We start from the raw sequence: 20,177 nt of genomic DNA, 5'->3' as shown, positions 1-20,177 counted from the left end.
GGGATTTTCTTAAAAAACTCCCCCCACGTGGAAAATGCTCTCCCCCTCTCCCTGGATAGGGGGAAGCCAGAATGGTCAGTGATGCCTCTCCGGGCATGTAAGAGGTTGGCGACACAGGCATTCCCTTGGCACATTTACTAAAAGCATCAGGCTGAGCGTTAATAGCAGTGGCAGCTGCTGGACTATTGTCTAAACAGTGAATGCAATTTCTTGTGATAGTACCGCTGACTTTTATGCATCGGGCTATGGTCAGAGGGGGTGTAAAAACACCCCAAAAAAGGGCTCAAGAGGCACTCCTTCAAGCTCAAAAAAGCCTAAAATCATATCTAAAATCGCATCCTCCGCTGAGAGATCAGAAGTGGCTGGTCAGAGCGAGCCATCAGGGACATCAGGTGGTGCAACGGTTTCCAACACTGTGGGGGGAAGACTTTTGCAGTTCTCAAGGGTCTGGCAGGAAGAGTGTCAAGACAAATGTGTGGCTTCCTCAATTACTCTAGGGTATAAACTAGAGTTCCGAGAGTCTCAGTTTCCTAGTTTTCTCTGATCAAATGTTCCCAGGGTTCCAAATAAAAAGTCTCTTTCGAGCATTGATCCATCTTTTGTCTCAAAGGGTGATATTGGTGGTCCCCATAGAAGAGCAGGGATTGGGGTTTTGTTCAAACCTTTTCACGGTACCCAAACCAAATGGAGATGTCAGACCCATTCTACATCACAAAGATCTAAACAGGTTTTTGAATATCCACTCTTTTCGCATGGAGTCAATCCGATCAGTAGTCTCCATCCTACAAGGTGGAGAAACTTCTGGCGTCAATCGACATCAAGGATGCATACCTTCCTCGCTCACCAGAAATATTTATGGTTTGAGATGGAAAATCTTAATTTTCAGTTTGTAGATTTACCTTTCGGACTAGCTACTGCTTGAGTATTTACAAAGGTTCTGGCCCCTCTAGCCAGATTAAGGGCTTGAGATATAACGATTTTAGCGTACCTGGAATAGGAATATCTGCTCTTGATAGACCAGTCTGTAGCCCGCTAAGACCAAAGTATGGTCACCACAGTCAACTACCCGGAATATCTAGTTTGGATTCTGAACCTAGAGAAATCTTCCTTAAAACCATCAAGTAGGAGGGGCGAGGCCTGGAGGGCAATGGAGTAGGACATCTGTGGCGAGAGCTCCGCTTGCCCACAATAACCTACTCAATATCCTGCTCCTATCCTGCCAGCTTTATCGGCACCTGCATACCGGCAGACTTGCCCTGCTCCCAGTGCAACCATCAGAGCCTTACAGCGCTCTAAAGTGCCGCCCACGGCCGCCGCCGCAGCTCCTCCTCTCCATCCAGTATCGGCTAGTAGGACAGACCGGGGATTCATCTTGACTCCTGGAGCGGCGGCTATCTTGCTCCACTCGGCGGCCACTCCAATAGTTTTGACTGCCTTCCCTGGACGCTCGGAGCCTGATCCCTGCCTTGTACATTCCCTGGATGGGCTGAGGCCTCTGTTGTGGTACTTTTTTTGCTTGGTAGTGGCCTGAGGGACAGTCCGGCAGCCTTGGCCTAGCTCTCGGCGGCCATCTTGCTCCACCCTGCAACTGCCCTGGCAAGCAATTACAGGTCTCGCTGCTAATTTTTAAAGTCAGGTTCCCTGTCTTTACAGCCACTGAACCTTGAAATTAACTGACTGGTACCACAGCCTCCTCTGGGACACTCCCAAACTGTGGCGGGAGGAAATTAAGGACCTGGCCTAGTAAACAGCAGCCGTCTTGGTGCACCCGGGGATTCTCCTGCTCACCTCCTGAAGTATGTCTCTGCCGAAAAAGACTTCTGAGGCTGCTGACAAACTTGCCAAGTACCACAGGCTTGGAGAAGACCAGGCTAAATATGGCGCAGGCGCATCCTCGGATATGGAGCACCCTGAGGCGGCCACTAACAATGTCCTTGATGCTTTCGCCTTGTTCCAGAGTACGCTTACCACCAAAATCGAGGGGGGTCAAAATTCAAGTATCTCCTATCAGACAGGATCTATCTGCCCTGCGGGAATGCCTGGTGGAGACTGAGACCCATATAAGCAGAGCGGAAGATATTTTGCACCCTCTGCAACATACTACTGACGAGGTTCGTCATCAGCTGCAACAGATCAGTGCGAAACAGGACGACATGGAGAATCGTCTCCGGCAATGCCCCGGCAAGCTTCCTTGAAAACTTCCTGACATCCAATTTTGGCAGAGATGCTTTCTCGGTTATGTCCGCGGTGAAAAGAGCCCATCGAATCCCTGCCCGCCCTCCTCAAGGAGCTCCACCGCGTACCCTGATAGCGAATTTTTTAAATTTCAGAGATTGCGACAAGATATCCCCCATGCCAATGTTCATGTGGCTGTCTTCCCAGTCTAATCCAATGAGGTGCAGTGACAACGATCCAGGTTCCAGGAGGTTAAGCGACACTTCCATGTTCTACACCTCAAATATGCCATGTTATACCCTGCAAAGCTTTGCCTGGAGTGTGATGGTCGAACTCACTACTTTGAGGACCCAGAACTGGCATCTCCTTGGATCTATTAGAGAGATCGCTGGGGCTGAACGTGCTATACTGTATACAAGCTGTGTGTACGGTAAACTCCCCCCCCCCCCCGGCTCCCCTCCTATACCCGCAATGCTGTTCGATTTCATCCTAAGGTTTATCCCCTTAAGCAGTGCATTACATATGCACGTCTCCTGGAGGAGAGGGGCGACAGGCATGAAAATTCTTTTGTATGCCACACCAGATCTCACAACATGCTGGCTGCCTTCAGGTGACTTTATTGACCCATGGTCCTGAGAGACTGGCTGAGGATAGCATACTGAACGATGCTGAGAATTCCTGTTCTACCTTAATTATTGCTCTGCTGGCAAGAGACCCCCCCCCCCCCATAAGGCTGTAATGGTGCTGCACTTTTATGGCTCCTGCACCCCATGTGCCCCCCCCCCCCCCGGCACTTTGGGAATTTTATCACCCCCCGTTTACCGGACTGTTTTTTCTATTCCCTTTTTTTTTTCTTTTCATCTTGGTTATCTATGCTTCCTTGAAATTAAGTCCCTTGCCTCTAATGGGCCTTATCCGTTGGATGTCCCCCGTTTGATACCTGGTTATGGGATACTATGTCCATGCCGAGTTGGGGAGGCAGTGGACTGGGAGGGATGGGAAATGTTTTTATTCATTTTTCAATACCAACATATTTACAAATGTTTGTTTATGCTGAAGGAACCATGTTACTGTCATACATGCACTATTAATAGTGAGGTTTATGCTAACAGATGTGTCCGTGTCTGCTCGGCTGGTCCTAGTCCAATTGCGGTCTATTATACACGCTCTATATCTGCCATGAGCTCCCTGAAGTTCCTCACGTGGAATGTTAGGGGCTTGCGCAATATGATTAAGCACGCCGCTGTCCTGACATTCCTTAAATCTCAGCATGCTGACATCATCGCACTAGTTGAGACTCACGTTATGGGCCACCTACATCCTCTTTTAAAAAGCCTTGGATAGGCTGGGCCTATCACGCCACCCACAACTCATTCCAGAGGGGTCTTGGTCCTGGTCGCAAAAAGGGTTCCATTTGATTTAGTGTTGCTCCAGACGGACCAGCAGAGCAGATGTGTTTATACATGCCACCATTAATGGATCCCATATCTTGATACTAGCTTGCTATGCGCCCCACCCCCCCTACAATTCACTTGTAAATGGGGAGGCTCTTGCCTTTATGACACAATATCCCTCTGTACCAGCGGTGTGGATGGGGGATTTCAATATGATTCTCATTCCCGCCTTGGACCGAATGGGTGCGCCTGACCCTCCCCTTGACCCACCAGCCCACACCAGACTGTACCGCATACTGACTGATTTTCTTATTGTCGACACTTGGCGCCACAAACACCCGCATGCAAGCATTCTCGTGCTTCTCGGCCAGTCACAACACAATGTCACGCATAGACTTTATCTTAATTTCAAGGTCCCTGACACCTAAACTAGGGGATGTGGGTTTGCTCTGAGAATACTTTTGGATCACATCCCATATTGGGGCGCGCTCCAACTTCTGAGAGCCTCCCCTGCTCCATCTTGGCGGTTAAACCCATTTTGGCTGACAGCTCTGCGGGGTCAGGAAGACATCCCCGCAGAACTACAGTACTATTTCACAGCTAACAGCTGCTTATAACATGGTCTGGGAAATGTTTGAACTGCACGCCTGTTCCCTCCTTTCCATCAATAGAGTTAAAAGGTCATCAAAACTTATTGTCCAAGAGGCTACAGAACATCTACAGGTGTTGGAGGAGGCGTTCCATCTAGACCCCTTACCCAGCACGGCCAATAATCTTAAGATACAGACGCGACAGGTCTCCCAATTGCACATTGAAAAAGCTAGGCAGTGCATCTTCTTCTGTAGACAAAGGGTGTTTGAGTATGGAACGACCGGGCAAACTACTGGCGTACCTGGCCCATCTGGATGCGCGTCCCGCTGTGGTGGTATCATTGTTGGATCCGCAGGGGAATGCTATTACTGATCCGCATAAAGGGGAGGAGGAATTTTGGAAATTCTACAATGCACTTTACGCTGCCCGTGTCACCCACACTCCCCAAGACACCAGGGACTACCTAGCAGGAGTTGCATTTCCCAGATGGGCTAATGACCAGCTTGAACTTTTGGAAGCCCCTATTACTATAGAGGATATTTCTAAGGCTATCTCTTGCTTGGTCGCATCCAAGGCCCAAGGATTAGACGGCTTACCACTCGAATTTTATGCCACCTACTCTTAAATTCTCATCCCTAAACTCTATGATCTGTATAAATCCATATTTGATACAGGTATTTTACCCCCTCTATGAGAGAGGCCCAAATTGTAGTAATCCCTAAGCCTTGTAAGGACCCTAAATACCCGGAATCGTATAGACCTATTTCCCGCTACAAGTTGACATTAAGATACTAGCTAAGATTCTTGCCTCCCGCCTTAACCAGGTTATTCTGTCACTGGTCCACTCTGATCAGACAGGCTTTATGCCAGGGAAAAATACTGCGATGAACATTCACCGCCTATTCAGGAATATTCAGGGGTCCCATGATGAAAGAGCATTGAGGGTCATGGTGGCTTTGGATCCCGCCAAGGCCTTCGACTCTGTGGAGTGGAACTACCTGTGGGATTGCCTTTCGGGATTTGGATTTGGCCCCAATTTTATTTGTTGGGTTCAACTCCTATATCAATCCCCTAGGGCCAGGGTGTTTGTGAATGGCTGGCTATCGGACCAATTCCCCTTAGAGGGGGATCCGACAAGGCTATCCTCTTTCCCCCATGCTGTACGCACTGGCTGTGGAGCCATTGGCCATCATGATTCGGGCAGACACTAGTATCCACAGCCTTAAGATCGGTAACCTGGAAGAAAAGATCGGATTGTATGCCGATGATACACTCCTATACTTGGCAGACTCGGGTCCCTCTCTGAATGCTGCCCTCCATTCTATAGAACGGTAGCCACTTGTGTTTGAGTATTAACTAGTCTAAATCTCAAATCCTTCCTATTGACCACTCCCCCTCCCCCCCCCCCCCCCCCCGTTCATGTCCTCTTCTCTGACCCTCCCGAGGGTCTCCTTGATCAAATATTTTGGTGTGCAGGTAACCAGATCCCTCAGACTACATACTCGTTAACATTGAACCCCTATATGCCCTGATCAAGACCAAGACACAGACTTGGGCCAGACTACCCCTGGGGGTTATGGGACACATCAATTTAGTCAAAATGATACTCCTCCCAAAAATACTTTATCTAGTGTGGCATGCCCCCCTTTATATACCACAATTTTTTTCAAAACCATTGAATCTATTCTTCATTTATATGGGGGCACAGGAGACATTATCTTCGAAAACCCTGAAGAACCCAGTGATGCTGGGAGGAGCTGCTCTTCCAGACATTCAGGAATATTACCTTGCCTCCCAATTATCCCATTTTTATCATTTTGACAAAAGCGAGCTACCATGATATCAGGTGCTAATCTGTGGGCACCCTGACACCCCAACCAACACCCCACTTCAGGCAGTCATCAGGGCCCCCCTGACGGGATGTTCCCCCCAACCACAAAACAGATATGCTGACACATCATCAGAGGTTATAGAGGGTGGCACTGCAAAAACTCGGAATCCCATGGGTCCACTCCCATACACCTCTCTGGTTTAACATGCATCTGCCTGAACTGTTGTCGATTCCAGATAGTGCGGTGTGGATACGTCACGGGATCATGTATATACACCAGGTCATGACCACTACGGGACTCAAAACATTTAAAATGCTGAAGGATGAATTTTCCCTCCCTAACTGCTTTCTCTTTAGAAACCTGCAACTCCGCCACACTATACAAACCCAATTTACTGGCTCCAGCCCATCCTTGGCAGTCCCCTCTATAGTAGACACCGTTACAGGTACAGAGCCAGCCAAATGAATCTACACCCTATACTCCGCCATCCGTCTTCCCAGTGTTGCGGCCTTGGCCTATGCTGCTAAGACTAGGTGAGAGGTGCTAAGACTAGGTGAGAGGTGGACGTTGGGCTGATTGAGGATGAGGATTGGGATGAGATCTTGGAGGATGTGAAAAAAGTATCCCCCAAATGATCAGACCGCCTCACGCAAAAGTATATTCTATACAGGATATATCTAACTCCCCAAAAGGTAAATTCTAATAAGAGCACTGACTGCTGTTACTGGTGATTTAAAGGTGAGATAGCCAATCACTGTTTCCCAGGCAAAGGCTGTGTCAGGTGAGTTATGCGGGGTCCTAAAGAGATCCTAGTACTGACAGTTATATAGGGAGTGGACTTTCTGTGTTGGGGTGTGCCAATGTCCATCACCTGAAGGTGGCCTATAACCCACATAGTAATCGCTATGGCTCTGTGTCTCATGATGTACTTCAAAGCAAAGGAATTTACATGTAAGCTGTTAAAAAAAAAATCCTATTTTTGGCAAGTTACCACAGCACCATTATCCTGTAGCATTTAAGATCAAAGATACAACTATGTTGGTGTCCCTTGTCAAATTTATATTGTATTTTTTTTATATGTAACTGCCTACTCCCAAACATAGCCAAGTATTATTCTCCACAGTTTTTTTTTTTTTACATTGCATTAAAAAAAGAAAATAAATAAAATTAGACATGCTATCTGCCAATAGTGCATTCTATGCATTCAAATATATAGAAAATATTACAACTCAAATCATTATTCAACCAAAAAATAAAAGAAAAGCCTCAGGTATGTGTCCTGCTCCTTAATATTAGGGGATAAACAATGCCAACAGTTGGTGAAAGCAGGGGTCTGTCGTCCGGAGATGATTCTGAAAAAACATGTGGATTATTCTTCTGGAGCTCCCGCGGCAAAGGCATATGACATAATTGGTCACGATTAATAAAGCAACCAATTTTTGGTCCAAGAACTCCTCCTCCTGTTCCTGGACTGGACTTGGGTCAAAGCAGTAACTCCAAGGCCAATAATAAATAACATGTTATCTCCTCCGATTCCGCAACATGTCTGGTTGACGAACGGCCGTTAAGAAATTAACTGAAAAGCACGTAATGAAAAGTGCAAACTGAAAACCGCGAATCAGCACTTGCCAAACTTCTACTAACACGAATTTAGCAGGAGCAGCCCAAAGGGTGGCACTAAAGAGCTGAAAAACCACGTAGTACGTCACTACGTTCGTGTTGGTTGGCCAACAATTCCTTGCCATTTTGTATGCGAGACAAAATCCAGGCACACGCCTTCGGACAAAAGTCCAAGGTTTTGTCTGCAGAAAATCTGATTTGTATGTACAAGGCTTAAGTCTTTGTGTTTTATACAGTAAATACTCAGTGGCAGCCTTATCTTTAAACGTTACTTAACCCAGGACCCTGCATTCACTATATATGGTCTTTTTATTAAATATAAACTGCTCATTACCTTTTTTTCATCAGCAGTCTTAAGACTTCTCAGCCCTATGCTGATCACATGCACCCTCCCAAGGGAAAAAAAACAAAACTTTCTAGCAATACACCCCAAACTGAGCATGTGCAGGGTGCCCCCCAGGCTTTGTACTGTCAAGAGAAAGGGGGGGGGGGGTGGAGGAGAATCGGAAGACAGGAGTCTTCTAAATGGTGAGTAATAACCAACATGCTGTAATTTTCTGAAGAACTTAAAATAACCTGGAGACATTCTGTACGCAGATGGTGCAGCGAACACCCCCCCCCCCCCCCCACCCAAAATTCCTGCTAGTGTGATTGGCTTACCTTTTTTCCCAAAAAGTCAGATTTTGGTCATCCCCTGCAGCAAAGTTTTAATTTCTCTTATATTCACAGACGGACACAGCTCCTCTCTTAGCCATTGGGTTGTTAGGCCACCTTTAGGAGAATACTAGGCGTTACATGTTATGTAAAACACAGAACTTTCCAGTTCCACCTAAGGGGCGGTCCCTTAGGTAACAACCCTCCAGCCTGCCATGCAGTCATCAGTTTTATTTTGCCTAGTGAAGAAGGACCTAGGAACCCGGTCCGTCTTCTTCTTTTTTTTTTTTTTTTCTGTAAAAGCTTGGCTTTTGACGCAATATGATAGATCCTGTGATGTGCCATCAACAGCCGGCTGGGTGATAGGCTGGATACTCTTATCCTTGTAGTCTCCCCAGCCTGGCCATCGAGCGTGTGCAGATAGCAGCTCTGCGCTAGGCCGACCACGACGAAACCTCAGCTCCAGAGGTGGTCGCTGAGCTTTTATGCTCCGGGGCGCACACATGACCAGGCTACTGGTGTCTGCGTCAGTGTGTCGGACCAGCAGCCACCCTGTACTGATCAGAGAGTGGGTCTGTAATGGAATGTCTCCCAGCTCTTCAGGGCTGGTAAGTACAGCTCTCCCTGCCTTGGTGGGGCTGAGCATCTGGGCATTCCCTGTGAGTTTTATTCGGAGGCCCCTCATCTCTCCCCTCTGCCTGTCCCTTTCTTCCCTCCCCCCTGTGGGGGATGCTGCAGAGCGGTGTGTGTCTGTACAGGGGCTCTCACCTGGGGGGGGGGGGCTGTGCTGGCTGTCTGTGTCCTGAGTCCTGTTTCTCATGTCCCTGGAGGTGCCTGTGAGGCTGTGTCTGTGTCCTTTGCAGCGCTGTCCACCGCCATTTTTTTCCAGCTCTGTCCCTCATGGTGTTTGCATTAGCGGCCATCTTAGGTGTGGGCAAGGGAAAACATGCTCCCCTGGTCTTCGGTGGCCATTTTCCCTGTGACATGTCCTTATACTGGATGCCAGCGGCCATTTCCTGGAAGCCTGAACACGTTTTTTCAGCGTTCTCTAGCGGCAGCATGTGCCTCTGTGCTCTGGCATCCATTTTCCCTGTGTTTTATGTCCTTATACTGGACGCTGGGCGGCCATTTTTTCTCCTAAACGTGCTTGGGTAAATGTTATGCATGGGAGTTTACTCCTACTGTAACAAAAGTGGAGTTACTCCTTCCTGGTCAGTAAAAGACATGCCTGAGATCACGTTGTTTGAGGATGTCTTTGCAGGTCAACTGTAAACTGTTTGTTCCCTGCTTGAAATGATATTGGGCATATTAGATTTCATTCATTTTAGTCAAGAAGTTCCTAAAGCAGACCTTTTTTTAAACTTAATGCTAATGTGTAACTAGTAGGCATCATTAAGAATCCACACTCGTTTTAGACAATATTTACAAGATTATCACAATGTACTATAGGGATAACTATATGTTCAACTGAATAAAACTTGTTATGCGATGAACACTGACATTTTTTTTTCTTTGTCATGTTGACACAAGATGCTTTATGAGCTTTTCAGTTAGTTTTTTTTCTTTTGCCAGGAGTTGATCTTCTTTGTGATAGAGATGTGGATATGGCAACAAGAGTGCAAGATTTGCTTGAGTTCCTCCATGAGAAACAGCAGGATTTGGACTTGTCAGCGGAACAGCACCGAAAACACCTAGAACAGTGTGTTCAGCTTCGTCATCTTCAAGCTGAAGTTAAACAGGTATGCTGCGCAAGTTGCACTAAAGTTTAATTTTGTTTCTTCTTTGCTTGTTCTTCTTCAAATGCTTAGACTGCTTTCACACTGAGGCGCTTTACAGGCGATACAGCGCTAAAAATAGCGCCTGTAAAGGGCCCCTCCTGTTTCTCTTGCAGGACGTAAAAAAAAACTCCAGCAAGCAGTATCTTAAGAGCGGTGAAGCAGCGTTGTATACACAGCTGCTTCACCGCTCCTACCCGTTGAAATAAGTGGGGCAGCGTGGCTATGCCACCGGCATAGCACTGCTTCAGCAACGCTTTGCTAGCGGGGGTAAAATCCCCCCCGTTAGTGGGTAAATAGCGACGTGAAATTGACGGTAAAGCACTGCTAAAAAGAGCGATGCTTTCCCGTTGACACACCCACTGCCCCAGTGTGAAAGGGACAAATAGTTTTTTGGTTCTTTTGTGAACTGCTTGCCTGAGCCTGGATATTTTAGGCTGGAAATTGCTTAAAACTCTCTAAATACTGGATTGGAAATGTAGCTGTTATGGAAGCTATATTGATTTTGAATATATTGAGGCTATTTTATTTCTAAATCCGGTCTTGTGCAGTATTATATTCTGGTTTACATAGACCTAATCATCAATTACAACAACTAGGCAACGTGAGGGTTAACAAGAAGCTGGTATTTTAGTATGTGAAAGCTTTGGAAAATATTCTTATTGCTTCTAGATCTATTTCAACATGTTAATTTTCATTGAGATTTGCTAGTTTTGATTCTTGGTTTTTCTAACACTTGTGTGAAGTACAACATAAAAAGATTATCTTAATTAGTCATTTGTCCTGTACTGTACAATTGATTTATATGGAGCTACCTTTAGTTAATTGGATACTGGCAAACACAGTTGGAAGGGCCAACCACAGAAAGCACCATAAAAGCCTGACTAGACTTTTTGCTAGTGTCCTTGGGTGATGGATGGTTTTCTGTAGAGAAGTATCTTTTCTGTTTTTAAACCATTCATTTTTCTTGATTGTACAGTACAGGACACATGCGTAGTTATACACAACTGGAGTTATATGCTGCTACCTTCAGGTTATTGGACACTGGCAAACAGAACTGTTAAGACCGCCAAATAAGCTGTTCCGTTCACTGTAGTCCTGTAGATTTTTCTAGTGTCCCTAGGTTATGGATATGTCCTCTGTACTTGGGGAGGATATTACTACTTTATTCTGATTCTTCTTGCAACTTTGCTATGTCGCAGCCCCTTTTAGCAGCTTCTGGATGGTTGCACTGGGATTGTACAAAAATGGAAGACGTCGGACCGGCCTGTAAAATTGCTCCAGGCACTGAATGCTCTCTTAGGGCTCCTCCTTGGCACATTGTACAACACGTTGAGTTTCCTACAGGGTGCTATACAGGTCCAGGGCAGTGGCAAGTTGCGCTGGTGTTATCTAGTTCCTGAAGACCCCAGCAGGGGTGTAAGCAAAAAATCCTGTCGTGTGCTTTTATTTTTCTTAAACATGGGCAGATTCCTAAAGTAGTGATTATGACATTTACCAAAATATTCACTGCAGGTGAGTATTCATGGTGCATGTTTATACTACAGTGATACCTTGTGGTGAATGTTTTAATGTCACATTCGCTGCTTTATAAATACATCTTATAGTTAGGCTTCCATTGTGCTTCAAATTGCACAACAATATGTAAGTCCAGATAATGCTGTAACTCATACTTTTTCAGCTTTCAGTCATTTATCTTTTTCTAGGTACTGGGTTGGATCCGTAATGGAGAATCTATGCTAAATGCTGGGCTCATTACAGCCAGCTCACTACAGGAAGCAGAACAACTTCAAAGGGAACATGAACAATTCCAGCATGCAATAGAGGTATCAATGGTTAAACATTTAATATATTTTATCTCTGGTGGCTCAGCTTGTATGTTTAACTCATGATTGACATACTGCAGTTATTTAATTCTTTATAGCTCAGTCTGAAGTTCTATTAACCACTTTCAGACTGGACCATTTTGCTTGCTTAAGACCAGACCACTTTTTGCAATTTGGCACTGCGTCGCTTTAACTGACAATTGCGCGGTCGTGCGACGTGGCTCCCAAACAAAATTGACGTCCTTTTTTTCCCACAAATAGAGCTTTCTTTTGGTGGTATTTGATCACCCTTGCAGTTTTTTTTGCGCTATAAACAAAGAGCGATGATTTTGAAAAAAAAAACGCATTATTTTTTAAGTTTTCCTGTAATAAATATCCCCCAAAAATATATAAAAAAACATTTTTTTTTCCTCAGTTTAGGCGGATACGTATCCTAATACATATTTTTGGTAAAAATTTTTTTCGCAATAAGCGATTGATTGTTTCGCGCAAAATTTATAGCGTTTATAAAATAGGGAATAGTTTTATGCGATTTTTATTGTGACTGCGACATTATGGTGGACACATCGGACACATTTGTGGGACCATTGTCATTTATACAGCAATCCGTGCTATACAAATGCACTGATTCCTGTGTAAATTACACTGGCAGTGAAGGGGTTAACCAGGGGGTGGCATTGTAGGGGTTAAGTGTGTCCTAGGGGCGTGTTACTGTGGGGGGCTGGTCTGTGTACTAGTGAACACTGATCTCTGCTCCAATCACAGGGAGCAGAGATCAGTGTCACTTGTTGCTAGGCAGAACAGGGAGATGCTGTCTACATCGGCATCTCCCCGTGAGACGATCATGGGTATTCCTGCGGCGATCGAGTCCGCGGGACCCGCGACCAGACTCACGGGGCTCCTGGCCGGCATGCGCACCTGTACGCCAGTTTGCCTGCCTGTGCCATTCTGCCGACGTACATAGTCGTGCGCGGGTCGGGAACTGGTTAACCACTTCAGTACCATTCACTTTCGCCCCTTCCCGCTCAAGAAAATTTTCAGCGCTGTCGCACTGTGAATGACAATTGCGAGGTCATGCAACACTGTACCCAAACTTAATTTTTATCAATTTCTTCCCACAAATAGAGCTTTCTTTTGGTGGTATTTGATCACCTCTGGGGTTTTTATTTTTTGCTAAACAAACTAAAAAAAAAAAAATGTTTTTCTTAGATTCTGTCATGCACTGATCAGCACTGAGGCACTGATATTTAGAATTGATGGGCACTGATATACATCACTGATGGGCATTGATAGCCAGCACTGATATGCGTCACTAATGAGCAGTGACAGGCGGCACTGATGGGTGGCACTGATTAGCACTGTGGTGGGCACTGACAGGCTTTGACGGGTCATTGCTGGCATCTGTTGGGCACTGATTGACACATGTGCTGATTAGAACAGATCAGAACAGAATAGATCAGAACAGACCCCCCCCCCCCTCTGAAAGGGAGAGCCGCTGATCGGATCTCCCTGTCAGTGTGAACAGTGGAATGCCGTTTACCGGCACTTCCTGGTTCAAGGGATGATCAGCTGATCACATGGTAAAAAGCCTCTGTCAGAGGCTCCTTGCCACAATCGGAGATGCTGTGTGTCAGACTGACACGCTGCACTAGCGTTCGGCGCATGTCCCCCCTCCGCCCCCCGCGGGCGCACGCCAGCATGTTATCCTGCTGGACATCATATGATGCCCAGTCAGGATAACAGAAACATCGCCTATCCTTTTATCTGCTATAGGCCTGGCGGGAAGTGGTTAAAGTATAACTTAAAGTGGTTCTAAAGCCACAAGGTTTTTCACTGCTACTTTAACTAAGAATTGCGCAGTTGTGCAACGCTGTACCCAAATAAAATGTATGCCATTTTTCTCTTTCGTTCACTGACTGACACAGCTCCATTAATCTTGACCATAGGGTTGTTACGCCACCTTCAGGAGAGCACTAGGCAGAACATGTTATACATGTTAAAAACAGAACTTTACAGTTCCCTCCAGTAACAACCCCTCAGCCTGCTTCCTGCAGCTCAAATTTTTTTCTGCCTAGGGAAGGAGATGGACCTAGGAAGCCTGAGGGACCATCGGTCCTGGGATTTTTTTTTTTACTGAAGTTTAACTTCTGCGCAAGATTTTCAGATCCTTTGATCTACTATGAACAGCCGGCTGGGTATTTTTATCCTTGTAGTCTCCCCAGCCTGGCCATCGAGCGTGTGCAGGCTCTAGCTACACGCTGGGTCGGCCACGACGTGCCCCTCAGGCTCCAGGGGCGGCTGGTGAGCGCAATGCTCCGGGGCACACATATGACCGGACTACTGATGTCTTTGTCACAGTGTGCCGTGGCCAACAGCCACTCCATACTGATTGGAGAGTGGGTCTATGATGGGATCACCCCAGCTCGTCCGGATGTAAAGTACAGCTCTCCTGCCTCGGCGGCATTGAGCAGCTGGGAATTCCCTGGGAGGTCGATTCGGGGGTCCCTCTCCTCCCTCTCTTCTCTCCCTGTCCCTATTTTCTCTCCCCCCGTGGGGATGTTGCATGATGGGCCCCTGAGCGGTGTGTGTACTTGTAGCCAGGGGTCCCCTTGGGGGCTCTCACCTTGGATGGGGAGCTGCGCTGGGTGTCTGTGGTCTCCCCGTTGGGTGTCTGGAGGTCTGCAGGTGCTGATCGCCATAGTGCTGTTCATCTGCCATTTTCACTGTCCTTTCACTGTGGACAGTTGTTTGTTGCCAATTTTTGGTGTGCCTCAGTGGAAAGCATGGTCAGGGGCCATTTCTCTGTAGCTCAGTGGCCATTTTCTCTGTGATTGTGTTCTTTGTACAGGCTGGCCAGCGGCCATTTTTTTGTAGTCAAGCGTGGTTTTTATGCTCATCGCTGGCCCCAGCTGCTCAGAACAACGCGGTTTCTCACTCAGGACACCTGAGAGCTGACACAGGCACTTGTAGCTGAATGGCGCAGAACTCTGTCAGGGTGGTGAGTCCTGCGGTGAGGGCTCCTCAGTCTGCAGCAGCTAGGAGGGTGGGACTGTGCACCTGTCCTAAGTCCCCAAGGGTGGCAGACAGGGTGGGTCAGCATGGCTTCAGAAACTGGTGTTAATTCCCGCAAACTCCCTGCAATTGCAACCAGCTCATCTGCAAACAGTGCAGTACCTTTGGATGCTTTGTCTGCGTTTGTTGCCAGGGTGGAGGCGGTGTGCAGGCACAAAGGTGGTAAAAAGCGGCCCCTGCCCCCCCCTCCTCCCGGGGGAAAGCTCTGACGCAATCTCGGCCCCACTGGGGCTGGCGGCTCCTGCTCTGTTGCTTGAGATGATGCTGACCAGGACCGATCAGACAGTGAGGATGAGTCAGTCTGGGTTCGCACAAGACAAAGCGCTATTTGGAGCACTTATCACTGCTGTGTCTGATACTCTGAAAATTTAGGATACAGCAGGCCTCTGCTGAAGTAGCAGTCCCTTTTGGGTCTCGTAAGCCAGCCCATACACCTAAGGGGTTTCCATATCTGGCTTCTTTCGATAAGTTCATATACAAGGAATGGGGTAGACCCCAACGGACCTTTTCGGTCCCAAAAAGTATGGCGGTGCGTTACCCCTTTGAGTAGAGCCTTCTTAAAAAACGGTCGGCTCCTCCAGTCATGGACCCCCCCAGTATCCAGGTTAAAGTAACCACAATCCCGGTAGAGGGGAATCCTGCATTTAAGGACCCTACTGACAGGAAGACCGAGGCAGTAGCCGTTCCTTGTTTATGGTTGTGGAGTCCGCAATGCGACCAGTACTGGCCACAGCACTTGTGTCAGAGACGCTTACTGAATGGGCAAAACTTTTGTACCCTGAATTGGAGAAGTAGCAGGCTACTCGTGTCTGTGTGAAACTAGCAGACCAGTTAGTGCACAGCCTTAAGTACGTTTGTGACGCGGCCCTGGACGCTTCTTCTGCTATCCAGGGCTTCAGTGTCAGCAGTGGTGCTTAGGCGCCTGATTTGGCTAAAATGCTGGTCCATCAAGGCATCTAAAAAAGCCTTGACAGATCTACCCTTCCTTGGTGAGTGGCTCTTTGGCGTCTCATTGCCTAACATTATTAAGAATGTCACAGATGGGAAGAGTACCTTGCTCCCACAGGCCAGGAAGACTAAGGAGCCACACCGCAGGCAAGGGCCCTCATTTTCTACTCAAGAGTTTTTTTCTTCCGTCCGGGACTTAGACTAAATGCTCCCAGTCCGACAGGACGAACTCTGAGGGACAAAATCGTCCATGGAACCGCAAGCCTAACAAGCCTGGGAGCAAAAGTGCTACTGCATGAAGGTTTGCCCCCGCCGTCACACGGGTGGGTGGTCACCTTCGTGAGTTTGCAGCCTGGTGGGCCTCTCGGCTGTCTGACCAATGGGTCTGCAAACTGATTTCCTCTGGCTACAAGATAGAGTTCCTCTCTTGGCCACCAAACTGATTTTTCCCATCCAGCATTCCCTTTCTCCCGGCTTGTAGGGAGGCCCTAATTGGACGGTAAGGGACCTGCTAAGCCACGGGGTGATAGTGCCTTTTCCGAAGTCGGAAAGATTCCAGGGGTTCTACTCCAATCTGTAGTCCCCAAAAAGGAATGGTACGTCCAATCTTGGACCTGAAAGCCTTCAATTGCTTTGTAAAAGTACAGAGGTTCAGAATGGAATCAGTTCACTCAGTAGTCGCTGCACTCCATCAAGGAGACTTCCTGGCGTCTTTTGACATCCAGGATGCATACCTGCACATACACACATGCCTCGGAGGTTTCTGCGATTTGCAGTTGGGAAGCCCACTACCAGTTTGTGGCTCTTGCCTTTGGCTTGGCATCGGCACCCCAAGTCTTTACCAAGGTATTGGCTCCAATTATGGTGTTATGACAACGTGGGATCGCGATCATAGGTTACCTAGACGATCTCCTCCTGAGAGCATCTTCTGCCTTAGAATTAAAGGAGGATGTGGCGATCACATGCAAACCCTGCAGGAATTTGGGTGGCTGTTGAACTTAAAGATGTCGGTGCTCATACCGACTCAGCGCTTGGGTTACCAAGGATAACTGCTGGACTCCATGGAAGCGAGTGTTTCTCCCTTCAGACAAGCTGCAGACTCTCAGAGCTGCGGTAAAACTATTGATGAACGCAGGTGGTCGTCGCTATGTTATTTGCATGCGAGTCCTGGGACTCATGTTGACCTCCTTCGAGGCAGTACTATACGCCCAGTTTTACACCAGAGTTTTGCAGAAGGAGATCTTGACAAAGTGGGACAAATCTCCGTTATCCCTGGATTGGCAGATTCGGGTGAGCCAGTCAGTCAGGGACTCCCTGCTCTGGTGGCTGAGGTCCCCGGCACTTCAGTCCGGGAAGTCGTTCCTACCTCTACATTGGACAGTGATCACAACGGACGCCAGCCTGACTGGCTGGGGTGGATTACCGGAAGTACAGTCGACCCAGGGCCTCTTGTTGGGGGAGGAATCAAAGTTGCTGATCAATGTGCTCGAGCTTCGGGCGATCAGGCTATGTCTCTCCACATGGTCGATGAGACTTCGAGGGCATCCGGTCAGGATCCAGTTGGACAACGCCATGGCGGTGGCATATGTCAACCATCAAGGAGGGACAAGAAGCTTGGCTGCAGCACGGGAGGTCGCTCACATCCTTCAGTGGGCAGATCGACATGTCCCGGCCTTGTCGACCTTTTACATCCCGAGAGTGGAAAACTGGCAGACGGGCTACCTAAGTCGCCAGATGCTGGATCCAGGAGAATAGGCGTTGCATCCTGTGCCTGCGATGGGGCACACCAGACGTGGATCTCCTGGCTTCCCGTCTCAATCGGAAGGTGCCTAGATTCGTATCGAGGACAAGAGATCCTTGAGCAGACGCGCTGGTGGCTCCGTGGGGTCAGTATAGACTGATCTACGCCTTTCCTCCGCTAAAGTCACTACCACGTCTGCTCCACAGAGTGGAGACCGAGGGGATTCCAGTAATACGGATTGCCCCAGATTGGCCTCGGTGCCCCTGGTACGCCTACTTGGTGCCCCTGGTTGCAGACGCTCCCACGCGACTACCATTACGAGAGGACCTTCTGGGTCAAGGTCTGATTCCCCATACTGCTTTACCATCGCTGGTTTTAACGGCATGGCTGTTGAGAGCCAGGTGCTAAGGAACCGGGTCCTTTCGGACTCAGTGATTTCAACTATGTTGAGGGGACGGAAATCTTCTTCTCTGAAGATATACCGTCATACCTGGAAGGCCTACATCTCCATGTGTGAGGAGAAAGGGTGGCGTCCGCACACCTATTCCGTTTCAAGGATCCTGCTGTTTATACAGCAAGGAGTAGACCAGAAATTGGCTTTAAGCACCCGGACAAATATCAGCCTCCAACCCCCTCCACGACCCCTGGCATCTTATTCTCTTGTGAGCACTTTTATTCAAGGGGTCTGGGCATGTAATACCTCCGGTGCGTCCACCTTTACCCCCGTGGGATCTGAACCTGGTGTTATCGGTGCTTCAGAAAGCGCCGTTGGAGAACACCAGGAAAATTCTCTTATTGACTCTTTCTCAGAAAGTGGTTTTCCTAGTGGCCATTACTTCGGCCAGGAGGGTTTCGGAACTGACGGCCTTGTCCTGCAAGTCGCCCTATCTGGTTATCCATAAGGATAAGGTGGTGTTGCGTCTGCGACCTTTTCTGTCGAAGGTGGTTTCATTGTTCCACATCAATGAAGACATTGTGTTACCATCTCTGTGTCCTAAACCGACACATCCTAAGGAGGCGGCCCTTCATTCCCTGGAGGTGTATTTGTCTGCCATGGCTCCCTTTTGGAAGTCAGACTCTTTGTTTCGGTAGCTGGTCTGAAAACAGGTATGACGGTTTCGTCGGCCACCATTTCTAGGTGGCTCAGACAGATTGAGGTACAGGCCTACGACTTGAAGGGGCAGGTGCCCCTCTTTCCTGTCACGCCGCATACCACCAGGGCTATTGGAACCTCTTGGGCTTTCCGACATGAAGCGTCAGTCGCTCTAGTGTGTAAGGCCGTTCACACTTTTACCAAATTCTTCAAAGTGGATGTAAGCGCATCGACTGATGCCTGCTTTGGCCGCAAAGTTTCACAGGCAGCTATGTAATGTTGCAAGTCTGCGCTCCTTTTTCAGTTTTTTAAAGAAAATACAGTTAATTTTGAGTATAATGCACTGTTGCATTGTTGACCGCAAGTTCTGATGTGGGTAGATAAGTTGGTGACTCCACTTTTAGGGAGCACTTCTGGTTGTGGGTGAAGTTTATGCTGTTCCCAGCCCTCGTTATGACACTGTTTGGGGACGTCCCTATGGTCAAGATTAATGGAGCTGTGTGTCAGTGAACGAAAGAGAAAATAGGATTTTTGTACTCACCGTAAAATCCTTTTCTCTGAAGTTCACTGACACAGCACCTTCCCCTCATATTGGTTTACGTTATACTGCTTGTTGACGTACTGAGCTGCAGGAAGCAGGCTGAGGGGTTGTTACTGGAGGGACCACCCCCTGGGCAGAACTGTAAAGTTCTGTTTTTTCACATGTATAACATGTTCTGCCTAGTCCTCTCCTGAAGGTGGCGCAGCAACCCTATGGTGAAGATTAATGGAGCTGTGTCAGTCAGTGAACTTCAGAGAAAAGGATTTTACGGTGAGTACAAAAATCGTATTTCTTGATCATACATCACGGGACACAGGAGCTTCATTACATAGTGGATTATATAGGCACCTCTGGTGATTGGACATTGGTTAACCCCAATTAAGAATTCCTCCCCTATATAACCCCTCCCATATGGGAGGCACCTCAGTTTTTTCGCCAGTGTCTATGGTGGTTGGTCACATAAAACTTTAGCTCTGTGCAGGTCCCTGCGGGGGCCTAAGGGCTATAACAAACCGGATCCATATCTCGGGCCGATATTTGACTCCCAAGATGGTATGGTACCCGGGCCTCTCCTATTGGAAGACTGGGCTCTGGGAAAACCAGACTTGGTGTAATGTTTACACAGAGCGCACAAAAGTTTCTGGCAGATTCTTCTACATGGTCCAGGTAAGAGGTTCTTCCGAGAAAGAGCCCCAGATAAACCTGAAGGTTGGCTAACACTGCCCACTGTGATGGGTGAAGGCTGGAATTTGTCTGTTTCAGCAATTCCTGCGGCGAGGACAGGTGTCTCATAATTTGCGAGATGTGGTGTCTCATAATTTGATCCCTTCAACTTGCTTTGCATTGTAGTATCATTATCAAAGTCTACAATCAAGAGAAGACTTCAAGAGCAAATACAGAGGGTTCACCACAAGC

General features: G+C 47.7%; 1 protein-coding gene across 5 annotated transcripts in view; it reads left to right on the top strand.

Annotated features, from left to right (window-relative positions):
* The window catches only part of TRIO (trio Rho guanine nucleotide exchange factor), a 751,422-nt gene that overhangs the window by 125,987 nt on the left and 605,258 nt on the right, over positions 1 to 20,177 (top strand). For all 5 annotated transcript variants that reach the window (XR_013277581.1, XM_077491869.1, XM_077491868.1 and 2 more), the window contains exons 9-10: positions 9,839 to 10,005; positions 11,748 to 11,867. Coding sequence is in view for 4 of the 5 variants with exons in the window: in XM_077491869.1 (XP_077347995.1) it covers positions 9,839 to 10,005; positions 11,748 to 11,867 (287 nt within the window). In the remaining variant the exon portion in view is untranslated. The remainder of the gene's footprint in view (positions 1 to 9,838; positions 10,006 to 11,747; positions 11,868 to 20,177) is intronic.

Source organism: Lithobates pipiens, unplaced genomic scaffold (genome assembly GCF_037356315.1).
Source record: "Lithobates pipiens isolate NorthernLeopardFrog02 unplaced genomic scaffold, aLitPip1_a1.2 Scaffold_19, whole genome shotgun sequence".
Classification (NCBI taxonomy): domain Eukaryota; kingdom Metazoa; phylum Chordata; class Amphibia; order Anura; family Ranidae; genus Lithobates; species Lithobates pipiens.
Note: the sequence above shows the minus strand (reverse complement) of the source record. Positions and strands in the feature narration are given on the sequence as shown.